The sequence below is a fragment of the Podarcis vaucheri genome (assembly GCF_965113315.1).
Source record: "Podarcis vaucheri genome assembly, chromosome: 2".
NCBI lineage: Eukaryota > Metazoa > Chordata > Lepidosauria > Squamata > Lacertidae > Podarcis > Podarcis vaucheri.
The window spans coordinates 70,010,026-70,031,130 of record NC_138760.1 but is presented as its reverse complement, the minus strand read 5'-3'; the positions used below and the strand labels follow the sequence as shown (position 1 = coordinate 70,031,130).

Genomic DNA, 21,105 nt, shown 5'->3' with positions numbered 1-21,105 from the left:
TCAATTATGCAATTGAAATTATTTTTATACATCTGAAATGGACCTTATTATCTCTTTTCAAAAAGTTGTAGTAGACAGAGATAACACAAAAGAATTTTATCTTTTGAAATGAAACATTACTTGTGATGGCCAAGGATAGTTTCTATCCGTTTGAAAGCACCAGTGTCAAGAGCCTAGCTGGTTAAACACCTATTCACACTTTGTTTCATGAACTTACTCAAAAGGGTCACTCGGGTCAGGTTTCTGTAATTCAGGAGGAATGGGTATCCGCTTGTAATACATCTCCCAGTCAAATGCACCTCGCATTGCATCTCCAGCTTGTGTTTCATAGCCAAAGTGGTCATGGTCAATTACATCAATCATTGGACAAACAATAGTTTTGCGATTTCGAGCAATGCGGTCTGGGGAATAGATAGAAACATGTAACATTATTTTGCTACAGATGAAAGGAGTTGCAAACACAATTGTTTCTACAATACTCCATAAAGAATATATTCAGAAGAACAGTTACACGATTTTGTGATTTTTCTCCTCTTTCCACGAAACACACATGGGTAATCTAATTCAAATGTGAACTATCTACCAATCAGGAAAAAATTATAGTCTTGCTGAATACAGGAGTTTCACATTCATTGGTGATTTTTCATGCTCTCCCAAAGACTACATAAAATAATAGTGTTGGAAAGGTAACGTTTGGGAGCACATATACACTTGGAGTTGAATTTAGTCTACCTATTCAGATTTACACCTATTAACAAGTTGAGGTAGGGGATTGCACAATGCACAATGCTTGTGAAGCTGAAGTCCCCAATGCCAGTTGGCAGAACTAGTGATAGTCATTGAGAACTGCAACTGCTTGAGGATCAGAGCCCTTAATGTCTGTGAGATCACCTTCCAAGAGGGAAGTCCATCAGTCTGGCACTATCCAGGTCCTAATGACAGCAGTAGCTGTGTGGGACAGGCAGACCTCTGGGAAGAGGTGCCATGAAACCAGGAAACTATGGTTCAGAAGCAAGGTGACTGAAGGATAAGAACTGAGAGACAGACAAAGGACAGTGAACAGAGGCAATGGGCTAATCAAAGAGGAGTCTCTGAAGAAATTTCAGCACTAAGGTTATGAAACACTATGGGTGAACGAAGAAAGTGCAACAGAAGCTTAATAAAATGGGACAATGGGGGAAGCTGTCTAAAAATTGTGGAGCTGTGGAGACACTGAGGAAAGAAGGGAAAAAGAAGTTTAGAGCAAAACCTCATGCAGTCCTGGGGGTAGCATTGGCTGCACTTTATTGGCATAAGGGAAGTAAAAACCAGGGAAGGCCCAAAAACTTTGTGGTGGTTCTTAAAGATTTGAAGCATTGGCTGGGTAACTGTATTTTAACAGCTACATAGATAGGGAATGCACTTACTAGGGCTGCAGCACTGTGACATTGTAGCCTTAAGAGGACAATTAGGGCCAAGCAGCAAGAGAAGGCCATTTTTCACATATTATATGTGAACTAAGCAGGCCAGTTGCAGGCTTCTAATGTTGAATGTCTATACACACACATCTGAAAAGCCTGTTTACCTTGGTATTAGACAAAAATTAACAGATATCCAAATGCCTCACTATTTTGTCATCCAAATGTTATATTCTTTTCTGTTTATCTGTCAACCAAAACAAAACAAAGCAAAAATAATAATTCAAAGTGAGAGACTACTCTGCGTGGAGCAAGCAAACAATTACCAGCCAAGCCTTGTTTTAAACAATGGTCTGTTAATAGCCTATTTTTTCTATAAGTTCAAAACTATTTCCACAAGCCAATATGCCAGTCAGCCATAATGTGTTTAAGTTCTGTGTTAGATTCAGGCAGGAAATAATTCAGGCAAAACATCCTCACAAAACAAATAAAACGACTTTCTAACTTGAATTCACCAACACAGCTGGATTATATATTTCACTGGGCTTCAGCGGTTGCAGCCTGATCCATGGTGAGTCACAACAGGACCATCATCCAAGTATATGGTAAAATGCATGTTTTATATATCTTTGCCTAGACTATTAGACATGAAACATAGCTAAATGTGAATCAACTGCAGCTAAAAAACTGAAATCAGAAAAACATCTGAAATTAGAAACACTTTTTAAAGATCACTTTGCAAGCGTTGAAAGGAAGACATGATCAAGCAACACAGCCAGAGCCATTAAAAAGACAATCCTATTTTGAACCTTCATTTTATCCAAGTACCTTCTCACCCTTTCTCAAAGAGAATCACACTGAGGCATTATCTGAGTAACTCATGTCAGCAGTCTTTATATATGCCAGATACTGACTTTTTGTAGAAAAAAGTTCTGAGAAGTCCCAGAGCAATAAAATTAAATTATGGATGAAATTTTAGTTTTAAGTCAGATTGTAAGCCTCTGTATTTCATATAGCTAGAAAGTATAGCTAGAAATGCCATATCAGGACATGTGATTATCAGACTGAAATACATGTTGATATTGGGAATTTATTACGAAATTGTAGTGTTACTTGTTATGCACTGGCTTGAGTGATGTGAATGCATTAGAAAGGTGGGATAAAAATCATATAAATAAACAATGAATGAGATAGTCTGCTTACCTAAAAGGGGTGGCAACCAGTTCACATTGGCCTCACAGTGAGAGTCCAAAAAAGTAATAACATCTCCTATAGCAACAGAAGCTCCCAGCATACGAGTTCTTATCAACCCTTCTCTCTTCTTAGTTCGGAGAATCCTCACTTTGGGAAACTGGGCCATATAGTCCTCCAAGCGCTTTTTTAAGTGTTCTGCATGGAAAATTAAATGATTTCTCATCCAGTCCTTTACTCTTTATTTCTCCCCAACTTTAAAACCCAATTTCCAGAATCTGGAACACCTTTAAGGTTTAATAGTTTTGTGTTTTCATAATTTTGCTATCTTATCATTTTTATATACTGGTATCTTATATCTAGACTATTAGACATGAAACATATCTAAATGTGAAACAGCTGTAAATGAAGCAGCTAGAAAACTGAAATAAGAAAAACACCAGAAATTAGGAAAAAACTTTTTTTAAAAAATCACTTTGCAAGCTTTGAAAGGAAGACCTGATCAAACAGCACAGCTTGAACCATTAAAAATACAATCCCATTTTAGACCTTTCATGTTGGTCAGGTTAGATATCCTGAGAAAAGCAAAGTTTCATAATAGATCACTGCCATTGCTTTATTCTAGCTACAAACTTTAAGATAATAAAGTATTGGTAGTTGCACAGAACCTTCACCAGGAAATTAAAGTATTACATATAATTCAATAACATACATCAGGCCAATAAAACACAAACACGTGGACAGTAATGGTTTAATTTTGATAGGCATACAACAGGCAAGTAGTTAATCCATAAGCATACTATAATAGTACAAACAATTTTCTTAACCACTAATCAAATAATTTGCTTGACACTAGAGTAAGAATGTATATTACCAACATTGTCAGATCTAAATTTCAAGTATGGGGTATCATATGAAGGGGCTGGAGTTTTTGGGTGTGTGTGTTTTTTACATCGCTAACTACAGTGTGGCTTAAGTCTACAGTTGTAGGAGCCCATACCACTTTGCCAAATCCAGATAACCACCCTGGGATCTTTGGAAGAAGGGAAGTATACAAATGGAATAGAAGATACAAGCTCTCTCTCTCTTAAAACCAAAACTCTTATTAAAAATTGCAATATGTGTGAGCTATATGATGTGAGAATATATTTGCAAGCTACTTCAAAACTGAATAAATGTTCATTTAACTGTCACATAGCTCTTTTTTTAACTGGAGAAAATAGCTATCAGGAGTAGTAATGAACCACTGTGGGACAGCTTTGCATAATTTCACATCATTAGACATGCATTATCTTAGCCAAAAGGCAAGAATAGGACCTGAAAAACTCACTCACTATTTAATATAAAAACTCACTCTCTATTAAATATTTCTAAAAATCTAATGATAATACAAACACATGTTCTCCATTTCAACAACTATAAATGATTTCCATGCTTGATAAAGCATTAGCTATTTGAGCCACTCTGAACACAATAATATAATTAGCATTCTGAAAGCCAGTATATGAAATAATTTAATTTAAACAAGATAAAGGAATAGTGGTTGAAATTAAAACACAAATCCACAAAAAGCTCCTATGACTTAACGTAAGAGATTCTGGAGTCAGTTTGCAATAAAGGAATTTTGATGGCAGTTCCTGTTCTAACAACCTTTGTGTATGTTTTAGTTAGCTATGGATATTTCCAGAATGGCAGTTCTTAGTGTTGGTTATCCACATTGTGTTGTTATCCACATAGTGTTGGTTATAACATTGGTTATCCACCATAAGCTGAATATAGAATTGCAAACAATCTTCCACACCTTGGAGAGGAGCATTTTGTGTATGAATATATGCCATTATATGCAACAACATTTGGAATACTGGGCAGGGTTCACTTAATGAATTTTGTCAGCAGAATATCTGCACAAGTAATCTGCTATATACCTTTTTTTTGTTCAGTCATATGTCTGCATAAATAAATATTATAATGAAAGTACCTCTGTCACTGAAATCATCCACCAGTACAATTTCAGCTATGAGTTCAGGAGGAGAGCGATTGAGAACACTGTGCACTGTTCTGAGAAGTGATGACCACCCTTCGTTGTGGAATGGGATTATTACACTGGTGTTGGGGAGGTTTTCCAGGTATAGCTTGCTATTGCAGCTACAAGACAGATGAACACAGTAACTAGCTTGACCAGCATACAAAGAATGGTTACTACTATTATTTGAGTTTTTTCGCTTATTGTAGCTAAATATTAAACATACAGTTGAATAATAGCCTGTATTAGGACAGATTCAGGAAGAACAAGATTCTAACTGGGTCCATAGGCCAGAGGTTCCCCATTGGTGCTATAGTAGATCGAAGACTTAAAAAATGATACCTCTTAGTGGGATGGAGGAGATATTTTAAAAACTTTTTGGATGGAATGTCAAAGAGATGAGAGATCATATCAAACACCAAAAGAAGGATGACTGTCAGGCAGCACTTTTTGAATGTAATTTGTTTACAAAATACGTATCATACAAGCTGTGAGTGATTGCTGAAGAGAATTTTAAGGGCATTGCATAGCCCTGGGTACATCCAAATCTCAAAGTGAGGATACATCCAAAGTAAACAGATGTTCCGTGATCCACAGGGTTCTTTTCTATTCCTCATTTATTCAGATAGTTTCAATGTTTTAATTGTGTGTTTATATGGGATCTTCTGGTGAAGGATGGGCAAGAAAATAACAACAGCAACAACACTGACAATAAAACATATCCACTCTATAGCAAACCTATTAAAATAAATCACCAATAACATAAAATACAGAGGAGAGTTTATTTGCAACTGTTGGAATCTCTATACATAAATATTTATGCTTTATTTCTTGGCTCTGATGACAGAGTTAAGAGTTGCTGAACTATCAGGTTTCTTGTTTAATACATTAGATAATTCAACCTATCAAGATACTGCAGACGTATGTAACAAGCAAGGGCAATACAAATTGGAATGACACTCAAGTTAGGATACAGAAAAGCCAATTTTGGAAATAGAAACCTTCATACTTTCAGTAACAAGAAAAGTTTGTACTTACTTTGGGTGTCGTATATCTGGTAGGGATCGATTGAGAGAAACTTTGTCACTCACAAAAATATTAAAGCCATTTTCTCTGTATGCCTGGTCCACTCGCTCGGCATCTGTCATAGGATACGGTTTTCCCTGTTCTCCATTTCCTACAGCAAAAGAAATGGAGCCATTAATACTTATAAAACTCCAGTGGCTGAAAGCTGAATTCTGAATTTTGTCAATCTGGTCCCTCTAGATGTTATGGACTACAACTCCCACTAGTCTCAGCTAGCACGGCTGGCTAGGCAATACTCATTATGCCACATTCTATCAAGGACACAGTATGATGTCCAAACACCACACTTTACATCTGTTAAAACTATTGAGCAGTTGAGAAGCGGATGATAAAACTGAAAGAACTATAGGAACACTTAACGGTGTTTATAACAAATACCTTGTTAACTGTTATTTTGAAAAAAAGGTCAGATTTAGGACTAGATTTATCTCAATTTATAGGATGCAAAATATACACAACCTAGGAAGGCCAATCAGTTTCTTAAAAATATGTGGGGAACTTTCCTGCCCTTGTTCTCTGTTGGCCCCAATATTTGGTTTTGGGGGACACAAATCAGGTCTGGCAAACACTCAATTTCTATCTAGATCAATCTGATTAACTCTTATAACTCCCTCCTATTGCATAAAGTCTAGCAGGATGCTGTTGTCAGCACAACCTTCCCTCTCTCCACCAATGGGTACTACTGTACCACACAGAAGGCTGCCAAAATCAGGGATGAAAGCCCAAACAACCCCTAACTCCGTTCTAGGGCTGGTATGACAAATCTTCACCAATTTCAGGCTTACATTTTTTGCCACTTTAACTGGAAAAGGGAGATTTTGCATGGCCTCCACACTCACATACCAAATTACATCATTCTCCTTCAAAATAGCAAGTTACGGCAGTCTCTGGTTTGCTTAACATCAGTCATCATTTTTCTCCCTTCCATTTATGTCCCACTGATGCTTTGAAGGCCTTTGCAATGGAAACTTGGGCATTTAAGCCTTCCAGTGAAGATTTAAATGGGGTGGTGTGCCACATGCAGTTCTTCCTTCTTTCCTTCTTGTCCTGCCCTTTGTGATACATCAAATTGTACTCTCAAGTGGCTAGCTTAAAAGACCTTGAAAGACCTTGAAAGACATCATGCTTGTAGAATGGTTGGGAGCAAGCAGCATACAAACATAGCTGCTGTTCCTTTCTAGTTTGAAGTCTGAGGTCCTGTTGCATTTTTCAGTTTCCTCTCTTGGAACAAACGAACACCTATATGATAATATAGCAAATTATCAGAACTGAAAAGAAAAACAGAAGTAGTAGACTTATTTGCTCAACCACTGCCCGAAGCACCATCCAGACACTTGCTAGCAAAGGCTTGCTGACTTTCTTGTAAACTCTGCTAACAGTAATCAATACTGCGTTACATAAAGTATACCCTCCCCCAGTAATTTGTGCTCAGTTCCATTTACTGAATATGTAATTCAATATTACATGCCTTAAGGCTGAATGAGTTATCATACACACCTGTACGTCGCAAGTCTTTCTTTATAGCATCCCTGTCATGCCAGTCCTTTTTCCTTTGTCTGTTTTCAAGATAAGCTTCTTTCTTCTGCCTTGTATGGAAACCCTTTTAAATAAACATTATCTATAAGTTTGGGAAAGCATTCAAGGCTAAACTGAATTAAAGATAAGCCATATTTTCAAAACATAGACTCATAGAACTGTAGAGTTGGATGGGACCCCAACGCTCATCTATCCAACCCCCTTCAATGCACAACTCTCAACTAGAACATAAATGACAGATGGTCATCCAACCTCTGCTTAAAAACCTCCAAGGAAGGGGAATCCACCAGAATGGTGAATGCTGACCTACAGAATGACCCTGCCCTGGTGCGTCATCAAAGAACATTTCAAAAGCTGTGGGGTTTAACTTATGTGGCATTTTAAGAAAGGTCAAAGGAGTATTGCATCAATACCTTTGACAGTGATATTTGGTTTGCCATGGTTTAGATTTGCTTTCTGCTAACAATCCATTGCATAGGGCTTTACTTAGTTGTTTTCTGTACCAAGTCAATGCATCTGAGTGAGGTACGTTTCCCTCTAAAATGAAGAATTACAGACTTGAAGCTAATCTTTCCTTCATTGTTTTCATCCCTTGCTTTAATGAAAGTGAGGTCAGAGTAGAAAGAAATATTAAATAATACTCTAAAAATGGATTTAGACTAATAGTTGTAAACAGCCCTTTCTGTTGCCTACCAAGCTTAAAAATCACCAAAGAAATCTAGTAACGTTCAATAGCTAAACATACACAAAAATGTAATTTTAATCTTTTGTTTAGTTGCTATTTGGTGTGCCTGGTTCCAGCTATGAATGGTTATTTAAGCCATGTAAATGCTATATAAAAATATAATAAAATCACCAATTAAGTGGCAGCATTATATAATGTTAGACAGAAATAGTAAAAAGCATTATTTTATTTCTAGTCAGATCAAATAACAAAACGTTTTTTATAATATATAAAGTGGTGAACAAAACAACAGATTCAGGTTTAGACCTTTTGTTTAAAAATTCTCATTAGTTATAAGAAATCCAACTCACTCTTAAATTACAGTATTTATAAGCTTTTTTGCAAAGTGCACCAATGTGATGAACAAATGACATACATAAAAATACAGAAATATAATAAAACTTTAAAATAAAAAAATATATAGAATGATTCTTAGCATATTTTCTTATACATTTTGTGGCATATCTCATATAATTGGATTGCTAGAATTATGCCCAATACAGTACAAGATGAAATGCCTTTGTGTCAAGGTGTTCTTTGTTTGATATTTTGGGTGGGGGGTGGTAATCTGGAACTTCTCAAGATTACAACTTTACACCTTGCACAAAAATCAAGATCATAAACTTAAACAGAGCCTAGCATGTAGCCTTAAGAAAAATCCTTGTTTAAGATGGGCCTGCATTTGTGGGTACAGTTTCTCCTGCGTCAGAGATTGCACAAAAAATGCAATAAACATGGGGCTCTTGTGCTATGTAATAGGAGGATGTTCCAAAGGTTAGTGCTGCAACACTAAATGCCTCTGAATACAAGTTGATAGGGAACCAAAGTAGGAGAAGGATATTGCCATTGTGACTTGCTTTTGGTTGCGACGGTGAGAAACACAATGCTGGGCTAGATAGATCACTGATCTGATCCAACAGGACTCTTATGTTTTATGGAGCAATATAAAGCTATTGCAATAACAGACCATTTTTTCTGTTCTTTTGGAACAATATATTTTCACCATGGCAATACAGGCACCATTACCTTGAAGTAAGGTTACCAGATTTTTTTCAGTGAATCCGGGGACACTTTCCAACTTCAGTAGGAATGATAGGATTTTGTCAGGGGACTGATTTGTAAATCCGGGGACTGTCCTTGGGAAATGGGGACATCTGGTAACCTTACCTTAAAGTAGGTGTCAATCTCCTTTTGACAATTAAAACACACACACACACACACACAGACACACGCACAATTTTATTTCTTTTTTTAAAAAATGCAAAACACCACACAGACACCCTTCAAAAACCATATCCTTTGGCTGGACTGACATTTGCAAGGGGCTACAAGTTTAATCCAAAATTTGATCCATCATGGGTATGGAATGAAAACTCATTTTCCTTTTAAGAACAAACATTTGTCTGTGGCAAGACCATCCTGAGAGATTGCTCCATTCTATTTCCTACTGGTGAAACGATTTGCTCTGGTGCTATTTCCTCCTTGGAATACTGTTGTATTCTGAATTGGAAATTATGTATTAAAACCAGCATAATACAAATGCGCAAAATAGAGGTATGCAGCAGCCAGAAGGTAAATTAGCAACCCAAATGTTAAGGCTGAAGAGCATGCATGTATTTGTGGGAGAGAACCAGTTATGGTGCCAAGCTCCTTTTTTAGACAAAGCAGTAGCTGGCCTCTAACTGCCATAACAAGGACAAAAAAGCAAAGCTGTGGCTGCTGGCACTGTTTTTACTCACATGTGCGTAAACTTTCTTTTAATTCTAACACAACCCCCCTTTTTTCAAATGGAGAAAGAGGAATTCAGAAGGCTGATTATTAGTAAGATTATTATTATGAATCCATCAGCACACTGAACTAGTGTAGCACAGTGGATAAGTTGTGAACCTAGAAATTTCTACTTCAAAGCTCACTACAGCTATTATCTAGTTAGACGGCTTTAGGCGAACTCTATCAGTCTCAGTAGCCTCATCGACAATAAAGGGAAAGCAATGCTGACCTACTTTAATGGGTGGTTGTGGCAATTGCAATAAAATCATGTATGTGAAGTTCTTAGAATGTTCTAAATGTGCTATATAAATTCCAAATATTATTACTTCAAGGAAAAATGCAGTCCTTTTTGGAGATATTGTTTGAAACAGCCATCTTTAATGAAGTAAAAATAACATGATATAAAGCTCCTTTATATCAACATTTTGTAGATAATGTTTAAACATATTGGTGATAGATCATAACAAAGCACTCTTCGGTACATCGTGTGTCTCAGTGCTGTTGACTCTGATCCAGAGGGACAAACATGTCCCTTCAAAGTGCTCTGCAAGTTCCAAATTTACAAAGAGAGCACAATTTAGCAGAAAGAATTTTTAATGGTGAAAAATGAGGAAAGGTGTCTATGCATTCACAGTATAATTTTCTCTTTTAAATCATTCTTGTGCCATGTTTGCTGAACCCACTTTTTTAACTCAAAGGTTTAAAGGTCTGGGAATTCTGTGTGGGGAAAGCTTTTGAGGACTCAAAATATGAATACACATGGATGGCACTTTTTTGACTCATGAAAACAGAACTCTCACACTTCACTGAATAAATTAGTGCAGAACTATTTTGATGAAGTAATTTGTATGCAAAGAGTGATTACTGTTTGTTTACATCTTGCGCCCCCCCCCCCCAGTTTTAGCATTTTGATAAACATTGAACATTCACCAACAGTGATAGCAGTTGACTGAATGCAGGAGAAGGCCTGGAAATGATCCGGTTAACCTCCACAAGAGCCAAAAACCACACCTTAAGAGAATATGTTTTTCTTCAAACAGCAAATAATGGAATAAAACAAAATATGCTTGATCATGTGGTAGTGATGCAACAATTGGACCTCCTTTCATGTAAGACAGGTGTATTTACGGCTGAGTACAGTATGGCCTGAAAAGCAAAGACTTAAGAATCTCTAACCTTTTAGATACCGTATTTTTCGCCCCATAAGACGCACTCCCCCCCCAAAAAAAAATGAAGGGGAAATCGGGGTGCGTCTTATGGGGCGAATGCCTGCAAGCCTCGCGCGCCCGGCAGGAGGTCCCACCGGGTGCGCGAGGCCTGGGGCGGCAGCCTGTCGCCCGAAGCAGGGGGAGCCCTCCGGAGGGCTCTCCCTGCTTCAGGCGAGTGTCTGCAAGCCTTGCGCACCCGGCAGGAGGTCCCACCGGGTGCGCGAGGCTTGGGGCGGCAGCCTGTCGCACGAAGCACGGGGAGCCCTGGGAGGGCTCTCCCTGCTTCGGGCGAGTGTCTGCAAGCCTCGCGCACCTGGCAGGAGGTCCCACCGGGTGCGCGAGGCTTGGGGCGGCAGCCTGTTGCCCGAAGCACAGGGAGTCCTCGGGAGGGCTCTCCCTGCTTCGGGCGAGTGTCTGCAAACCTCGCGCACCCGGCAGGAGGTCCCACCGGGTGCGCGAGGCTTGGGGCGGCAGCGGACTGCTTGCGCGCACCTAGAAGCTTGGAGCGCGCTGAGCTCAGCACGCCCCAAGCTCCTGGTGTAGCGCAGCGATCCGCTAGCCCTGGGAGAGCCCCGCGCCTCTCCCAAGGCTAGCGGACTGCTTGCGCGCACCTAGAAGCTTGGGGCACGCTGAGCTCAGCTCGCCCCAAGCTTCTGGATTAGCGCAGGGGTCCGCTAGCCCTGGGAGAGGCGCCTGGCTCTCCCACGCTAGCGGAGACCTTGCCGGCACGCAGAAGCTTGGGGCGCGCTGAGCTCCGCACGCCCCAAGCTCCTGGTGTAGCGCAGCGCACCTGGGGGGGGGGAAATAAAATTTTTTTCCTTTATTTTCCCCAAAAAAAACTAGGTGCGTCTTATGGGCCGGTGCGTCTTATGGGGCGAAAAATACGGTAGCTATAAGTACAGTGGTACCTTGGGTTACATACGCTTCAGGTTACAGACTCTGCTAACCCAGAAGTATTACCTTGGGTTAAGAACTTTGCTTGAGGATAAAAACAGAAATTGTGCTCCGGCGGCGTGGCAGCAGCAGGAGGCCCCATTAGCTAAAGTGGTGCTTCAGGTTAAGAACAGTTTCAGGTTAAGAACAGACCTCCAGAACGAATTAAGTATGTAACCAGAGGTACCACTGTATCTATATAGCACAACTTAGGCTGTGAAATGTCAGGGACTCAACACAAATTATGAGCACATCTTTAAACTGTATAAGGAAGTGCAGCAGTTTATCTTCCCTGTCCTAAAACTAGGACAGCATCAAGTCCTAAAAAATTAATATGACTTTTCTGGATAATATATAAATATTTTCCATCACCTATTTTACAAGAAAAGAGAGTATTGAATGCTTAACTCTCAAGAGTTTAGACTCCATGAAACCTGATTCACAGGGACTTATTTCTATCTCACATTCACAATATATTTATAGCCCACTCAAAATTTGCCAAACAGCTGGCTTTTAGAAGGCACTGTCAAAGCCCATTAAGAAATGATGTCCAAAACATCTGTAGATTGTTATAATACAACAGGAAAATAGAACTGTCTTTTGTACCAGTTCTTGAAAGGCAAATCAAAATCATGTGTTTTGATCTGGGCTTATTCTGAAATTATCCATATTTTATGTATGTCAATACAAAGATGTGGATTTAATTAATTGCACCTCAGACTTTTTCTGGGATGAGCTAAAGGATCCCACACCAACCATATATTGCTACTTCACAAGAGCAGAAGAGAAATACAGCCTCTCCTACTTTTATGAATAGAGGCAGAAGTTTGGAAAGGTTACTTTGCAAAATGAATATACACATAGTGGTAATAAAAATAAATCAGGATTTTATATTGGATAGGAACTGCTGATTGCAAAATGATAAATGTAAATTCAGCGGGAAGCTTTAGATTATTGTATACCACTAATCACAGGCAATTGATGGGAAGATGTGTATGAAGTGTGCTGCGTGCAAGAGATATTGATTATATGGTTATAGTCACCCTAGCTGGTAGTTCATATAGACAGATAGATATGAATAATGTAGCAAAAGGTGAATAAAACTTTTTAATCCCTCTATTAAGGATTGACCACTTACGTTTATGTGCAGCATATTCGAAACAGGGAAAATAAAGTATTGCTAACAACATTTAATCATTAACTTATGAAATTCACTACTGCAAGATGTTGAGAAGATGCCAAAGGGCTATTACTCACTGGGCATCCATATACAAAATACTGTGTTTCTGAATTTTGGATGTTAACATAACCTTATGCCTTGTTTGTCATATTCCAGAAGCATCTTGTTGTCTACTGTTTGAAATGCAATACTTCTTAATTCTTATTTTGTCTTTGTGTTCAATCTCTTTTTGGCTTTGTAGCAACATGTGTAATATACTATCATCAATTGTTCCCTGCAGATATATTGATTGAAATGTAGTGTCTTTTACACTGTAGACCAAAATTTGTTTTAAAGACATCTCATATCATAAACATTAATCTTAGCCAGGACAATAAAACAGCTACAACTAAAATACACTTCCTACAAAGTAAAACCAAGCTGTGGTTGAAAACAAAGCTAAAACTGCAATTAGGAGCAACAAAAAGATGAAACATATAAGGAAGTTTTTCGTCTGGTACACAAAACTCACCAGGATGTTTGCCAGGTGAAAACCCCTAAGAAAAGCATTCCACATAAAATGCAATTTCCTGCTTGTTGTGTTATGGCACAACACAGAGAAAAGGGCATCGTTTGACCTTAGATGGTAGCCAAGTTCATGTGGGAATCAAAACAGACAGAAAAATAAAAAATAAAATAAAATAAATTGTCCAGTAGCACCTTATAGACCAACTAAGTTTGGTCTTCGTGCATGCACACGAAAGCTTATACCAGAACAAACTTAGTTGGTCTATAAGGTACTACTGGACAATTTATTATTTTTTATTATTTTTATTTTGACTGTGTCAGACCAACACAGCTACCTACCTGAAGACAGAAAACTGTAATTCTGGAAGCAGACAGGAATCCAATGGAGCTTGTTAATACTGGTGAAATGTATTACCACTGCTTAGTCCTGATCAGCAGTTCAACCACCATGTTTTAGTTTTCAAAAAGGTTACACATTTTGCAGCAAGTGAGGGAGAAATGCCCTGGAAAGTGTGGGATAATACTTGCTTTAATGCAACATCATCTAACCTTCCAGCAAATGACAATGAATGCTCATTAAATAGCCAACACCATCTAATTTCCCTGAATACAAATCAGGATGCATGCTCAATAGATAAGAACATAAGAAGAGCCTGCTGGATCAGGCAAATGCCTCATGTAGTCCAGCATCCTGTTCTCACAGTGAGCCTGAATCCTGTTAAAATTAGTCTGAATCCTAGCAAAATGAAAGCTCTGTAGGTGAGTGTCCCCAATCTGGGAAATCATTAATTTGCGTGCCCTGGGTGAGGTCACACTCTCTCTGAAGGAGCTAGTGTTCTGCCACTAGACACACATGTGCCCTACGTGGCCGGGACTGCATTTCACCAACTTTGGTTGTTAAGACAGCTATAGGCTTTCCTGGATCAGGGTAGCTTGTCCACAGTTGTCTGTGCATTGGTAACCATGTGGCTGAATTACTGCAATGTGCTGTATGTGAGGCTATTCTTGGTATGGAGGTGGAGGCTGAAACTGGTGCAGAATGGTTGTTTGTCGGTGAAACCGCCGCCAGCATACAATACTTTGCTTGTGGGATTTTCACTGGTTGCCAATTTGCTACTAGGCCAAGTTCAAGGAGATCAGGACCAGTTTACTTGAAAGCCTGTCTTATCCCTTATATACCCAGTAGATCACTATGGTCTGCAAGATAATTTCTTCTTTAAATTCCAAAGATTTCAGAAGCTCATTCTGCAGTAACTCAAAGCAGGGCTTTCAATGTGACTGCCCCTGTTCTGTGCAATAACATTCCTATTGAGATATGGCACTCTTCCTATAAGACTCAGCATTCCTACAACTGATTTCCCCCTCTGACATAGCCACATGCCACTCAACAGGCTTTGCAGAATATGTACGTTAACTTGTCTGAGCAGCAAGGTAGATGGAAATATGTGAACCTTCCAGAAATGTAGATCAGCTATAGAAAAATCTTGCTTATGGAAGCCATAAACAGAGGTCAGTTTGGCATATAGAAGTGGCCCCACACTTCCTTTCCTGGGATATAAGCTTTAAATTGTTTTAAATGATGTAAGCTATCATGGGAAAGTAATGTATTTTGAATGGCAACTAACAAATTACTTTAAATAAATAACTGTGGAACAGATTCCCCTTCCTTGCACTGCCCTGTTGTTCTGCCTTTGCGTATGTTGAGGGAGCTAGGGGATACAGAACTCTGTTAAAACTTGTGGGGAATGGGCCATACTTTGATGTAGTGCTGACATTGGGAATGATCATATCATCAGTTTAAAATTATTTCTTTCAGTAAGCCTTTGTATCATGAATCCTGTTCTGTTTTATTCTCTGATGTTTTAATTCATGTTTTAAATTTTGTATTTTGTATGCTTTTACTTTTTGAAAGATGCTTTGAGACTCAGATGTTGTGAAAAGCAAGGCATGTCTTTAAAAAAACAAATAGATAAAAATATACTTTCCACCTTACAAAAAACACAGATTACAAAAAACAAACAAACTCTGGACTTTAGAAAGTTCTGTCACTTAAGTCTGAGTAGGCGATCTTGGTCAGCATCCTGACAGAGAAACAAATCCACAACTTCCCTTTTATGTCTACAAATAAATACAACCATAAACAATGAACTGAAAGCATGAGCAAAGGCCTAGGGTTTTCTGTACTCAAATGTACTACAGAAACTACCGTATTTTTCACCCCATAAGACGCACTTTTTCCCCTCCAAAAATGAAGGGGAAATCGGGGTGCGTCTTATGGGGCGAATGCCTGCAAGCCTCGCGCGCCCGGCAGGAGGTCCCACCGGGTGCGCGAGGCTTGGGGCGGCAGCCTGTCACCCGAAGCACGGGGAGCCCTCTGGAGGGCTCCCCCTGCTTCGGGCGAGTATCTGCAAGCCTGGCGCACCCGGCAGGAGGTCCCACCGGGTGCGCGAGGCTTGGGGCGGCAGCGGACTGCTTGCGCGCACCTAGAAGCTTGGGGCGCGCTGAGCTCAGCACGCCCCAAGCTCCTGGTGTAGCGCAGCGATCCGCTAGCCCTGGGAGAGCCCCGCGGCTCTCCCAAGGCTAGCGGACTGCTTGCGCGCACCTAGAAGCTTGGGGCGCGCTGAGCTCAGCACGCCCCAAGCTTCTAGGTGCGCGCGAGCAGTCCGCTGCCGTCCCAAGCCTCGTGCACCCGGTGGGACCTCCTGCCGGGTGCGCGAGGCTTGGGGCGGCAGCGGACTGCTTGCGCGCACCTAGAAGCTTGGGGCGCGCTGAGCTCCGCACGCCCCAAGCTCCTGGTGTAGCGCAGCGCACCTGGGGGGGAAATAAATTTTTTCCCTTTATTTCCCCCCAAAAAATCTAGGTGCGTCTTATGGGCCGGTGCGTCTTATGGGGCGAAAAATACGGTAGTTAGAATTTTGTTTAGAAATGTAGTTACAAAATGAGGAAGTTTAATTATTGAAATAAGCATTTTCTGGTTCATAGAATTGGAAAGAACCCTCATGGGTCATCATGTCCAACCCCCTGCAACACAGGAATCTCAAATAATCGTGCTGTGTTTGAAAATAGTGGGGGTGGGGAGACATTTGCTTCTAGGGTGCCGATTTAGTTCCAGACTTAGCACTTTTTACTCACTATCACACAACAGGCTTCCTTTCCTTACCAGATGTTCTGGTGACTACAATATTATCAAGAGTTTTTGTGATATGGACTACAATATATCATTCAAGATGCAACATAGCCAGCACATGACACACTGGTTGGTACTGTTACAATACTTGAATAATTTGCCCTCCATGTCCACAGTACAGTCTTAAAACTGAGAATAAGATGACTGCATGGCAGATGACTTCTTTTGCATGCTTGCCAAATATACAAACAAGAGGATACTGCTTGACTTTACAACAGACAGTCCTCTGAGAGGTGTTAACACATCCAGAAAACTAAAATGCAAAAACTAGCTTGTGGATGTTACTGAGAATGCAGTTTCCATCCTCCATCACCAGGTGTTATTATGACAATGGTACTAATATTCCCATGCACCGCGCAGTTCATAGTCTTGTATTACAGTGAACAGCACTGCACATCTATATTTTTTGTAATTGTAGGGCTAGATTTTTTTAAAATGACATGCTAACTAACAGACTAAGAGGAGGCTTAGAAAATTAATCACAGCTTTGCAGGAGTAATCTAACAAATGTTTTCCTAATGAGGAGAAAGATGAAAATGCATTATTAATTATAAGCTTTATGATCCAACTATACTCAGCTTTGTGAGATCATTTTGTAATAAACTAATGCTGCAACAGAGAGCCACTAAATGTTGTAGTCTTTTGGGTAAACAAATACTTGCATTTCTACCATTATTGGTTTCCACTCCACTGCTGAGTTAAAGAGCTATGATAGGTACATTAAATTCGGCATGACTTATAAGGACCAGAAACCAATATTAATTATTTTAAAAGTTTTACAGGTAATTATGAACCATGTTAAATGGCATCTGCAAAGCCACTGATTTCTCACAGCACTAATCTCCCTACAATTTAAATTAAACCAATACATTGAAGGCATTCATTCATTCATTACACGGACAAGCTGTAGCAACCTCCTGGCTCACATACTGACTCCAGCACAGCTGCAAAGACAATATCTGGCATGTCTCTTTCCATTTTAGATCAACCACAATTTAGTGTTACATCCCAGCACTAAACTGTGGTTAATCTTTACTATGGTAAGTGAAAAGCCAGCTTCATAAACCATTGCTGGAAGCTGGTTTCCTCTCCCCACCCTCACTGATGATACTTAAGAATACTGGATTTTATCTAGGTTCAGATGTTATGGCATGTTATAATCTAATATAGAAGCAAAAGCTAACTCCTCCTCATGGCCTCAACAGAGGAGGTAGCCACTGTTCCCAACTGCAAGCACAGCAGAAGGCTACACTTCATCAAAGCACACACCTCTTCCCCCAATCCCAGCCTATGGTATAGCAGCCGAGAGATTTGAAATGAGGTTCAACATAATTGAGAAGAAGATAACTTTCCAGTTCTCTGTCTGCATCTCTGGTACATTTCCCTTCTTCCATAAACCCAATAATATATCCTGAATGCACCCTGCCCATGACTCCTCTCTCCAAGGCCTACCTGGTTCTTCTCACAACTGTGTTTAAACACTTGTTAAAGATTGGTCTGTTCCCTCTTTGAAACGCAAACATAACAAATTTCTCTGATAATATTTTCCACCTCAGACACTCTCCCCTTTCCTAGTGTGTGCCAAAAAATGCACATAATTTATATATAATACCTAATTAGGTACCCCTAAGAATATTTTTTTCCCCTTGAAATCTGAATATCAGTGAGGGCAATAAAGTGTGAAAATAGAAGAACAAACAAAAGTCCATGAAATGGCAACAGAAGGGATTCATGTTTAGGGCATTCAAGTGAAGACAGAACAAGTTTATAACTGACATACCAGCAGGAACTTTCAAAACTCATTGTACACATTGCTAAGATTTATGATTATTATTTTGGGAGACACTGCACAATTGTGTGTCACAGCATTTTGTCTTGAATGAAGCCTTTTTCATTAACACTAAAGAAATAAAGTTACCATAGCTGTACAATACAGAACTAAATGTATATATATTTAGATAAATGAAAAGAACATTACCTTAAGTAGCTGATTGAGGCCCTTTCTCTATAAGACTCACAGATAAAATATAAAACTGATCACCTTAATGAGTCGTGTGTGCTCACTCAAAACTAAAACACATATACGCCAATGAATTCCCAAGTTAAAACAACAAGTAGTCTTGCAGCAGTAACAGATTTACTCTGCCATAACAGTCCACTTCTACCAGCATGACGAAACTGCTGCTGCCATTAGATATGCACAGGATTGCAACCTTACACCCTTAACTCTGAGGTGACCTAAACAATGAGAGCCTTATAACAAAGAAGATTAGTTTACCAATGACAGCTCATGCTCTTCACCTTATTTTGCTCCTTAATGACAGGGTGCCAAAACAAGAATAACGCCAGCACGTTAATTTAAAAGGGAAACCCAGAAACTCTTAATACAAAAGATGCCCAATCAGGTTTTTTTTCCCCTTAAAAAAAAAAGAACAACAACCTGGTAATCTACAGCTCTTCTGCGTGAGCACTTGCAAAATCAACCTATGATTCAGTCTGGTTCAAAACGGCAACTGCCTATTCCCCTCCAAAAAGAAAGAAAGGAGGAAGAAAACTCTGCCTTACTTTCTCCACCTCCACCTGGTTCACTTATTAGTAGGAACAGGCAAGATTAGGTAAGCCAACTATGACTTACAAGTCTTGCAAAGGGTATTAGCCTAGGAGAGGAGGGTAATGGCTGAGGAGCCGAGCCTGCCAAAAGCCACAGAGCATTGGGGGGGGGGTGTCACAAAGCCTCCCTCCACCCCACCCCACCCCAGACAGCTCTTGGCCTGAAAGGAAGTGTGGCTTCCTTCCTCTGCCCCCCTCACCCCTTCATACTAATGGGTCAATGCCCTGGATGTGTGTATGTGTGTGTGAGAGAGAGTAAGTAAGAGAGAGAAACGTCTGTGTAGTTCAGCCATCCTTTCCCTCTGTGTGTGTGTGTCACGGACGTGTGTGTGTCTGTGTGAGTGTGTGTGTAAGACAGAGAAACCTCTATGCGGCTCAGCTATCCCTCTGTGTGTGTGTACACATATACATACATATGTGTATAGACATATATACACACATATATAATGTAAACGTATAGGCAATGCAGAGGCCCTTCACCCCATAGAGAGCGGCCGCTTCCTCTTCCGTCACCACTGACTATAGAAATGAGGATGAAAGGCAGATTTTTTTAAATAAAAAAAATAATAGTCCGAGTCGTCCCCTCAGGAGGATCCTCGTCGTCCGGCTACATCCGAAGTAGCAACCGCTCTTCCCCACAAGACCCCAGACGTGAGGCGAAGAGACAGAGAGAGAGGGAGGAGAAAAAATATGCGGCTCCCTCCACTTCTCACCTGCGCTTCTCCTCGGGCTGCTGCCGCCGCCGCTGCCGCCGGTACCGCCCCGGCTGCCGCCGCCCCGCGGGCTCCCCCCGCGCCTCCGCCGCCTGCCGCTTCTCTGCCATCGCCGCCGCCGCCGCCGCCATCCAGCTGCCGCTCCCGGTAAAGCGACCAAAGCCCCACGTTGGGAAGGAAGACGAGGGCGGCCAGCGCCAGCCCCACCGCCTGCAGCAGCCGCTTCTGCTTCCGCCGCATCCGAGAAGCCGCCGGGAAGCCCCCACCCCAACTTTCCCCTCACACAAGGGGCTGAGGCGGCGGTTACGGCGGTTACCGCGGCGGCGGCAGCAGCAGCACTCGAGCAGCGCGCGAGGCGAAGCCGACCCGCCAACTCCGCTCCGTCAGGCACTTCCGCTCCGGAGGGGTGGGCACTACCACTCCCACCGCGAGCGGGTGGGGGGGGGAAGAAGCTTGGCGTTGGAGCGCCGCCCAGAAACCTCGAGGCTAGGCCACGCCCACCGATAGTGCCCGGCACCGAGCGGGGGGGGGGGATAGAAGCGTGGCAGCTCCGGCTCCTCTCGCCGCCAACCGCCCCCCCTCAAATGTTTTGTAAATGGTACTGGCCGTAGTCTTCCCCTGTGGGCTGGTGGTGGAGCTGACAGGGCCAGAAGCTTAAATAGGAGCGAGTGCGAGGAAGAGGGTAGACCGGGCGGAACCTGCCTGCCAGCAAGGCTGCCTTTCCTGCGCTGTGCCATAGGGTTGTAATTAGGCACCGCTTACATTACTGAATGTGAAGGGAAGAAGTTTGCAGCGGAGGAGCCCTTATGCTGGGGCGGGGGGGGGCACGGGCAGGTTAGAAGGCGGGGAATGATAGCGCTAGCAGAGATCAAGCGGGACGGAACAGCCCAAGTGTTGTTAAAAGAGGGCAGTACCCAGGATTAGGAAACTGAAAGGGCTCAGCTTCAAAGCATTTAATTCCTTTACCGCCTTGAGCAATATGTTGGAGGAGACTTGTAGGGTTTGTTTGTTTTTTAATTAATGACTGAAGTAAAGCCTTC

General features: G+C 41.1%; 1 protein-coding gene across 1 annotated transcript in view; it reads right to left on the bottom strand.

Annotated features, from left to right (window-relative positions):
- GALNT10 (polypeptide N-acetylgalactosaminyltransferase 10) overlaps window positions 1–20,440 on the bottom strand; it is a 33,769-nt gene extending 13,329 nt beyond the window's left edge. Inside the window, exons 1-6 of the mRNA XM_082212029.1 lie at window positions 20,066–20,440; window positions 7,195–7,297; window positions 5,650–5,788; window positions 4,567–4,733; window positions 2,601–2,786; window positions 218–401 (exon numbers count right to left, since the gene is read on the bottom strand). Of these exons, the coding sequence (XP_082068155.1) occupies window positions 218–401; window positions 2,601–2,786; window positions 4,567–4,733; window positions 5,650–5,788; window positions 7,195–7,297; window positions 20,066–20,305 (1,019 nt within the window). The 5' untranslated portion in view covers window positions 20,306–20,440. The remainder of the gene's footprint in view (window positions 1–217; window positions 402–2,600; window positions 2,787–4,566; window positions 4,734–5,649; window positions 5,789–7,194; window positions 7,298–20,065) is intronic.
- Window positions 20,441–21,105: the final 665 nt, after the last annotated feature.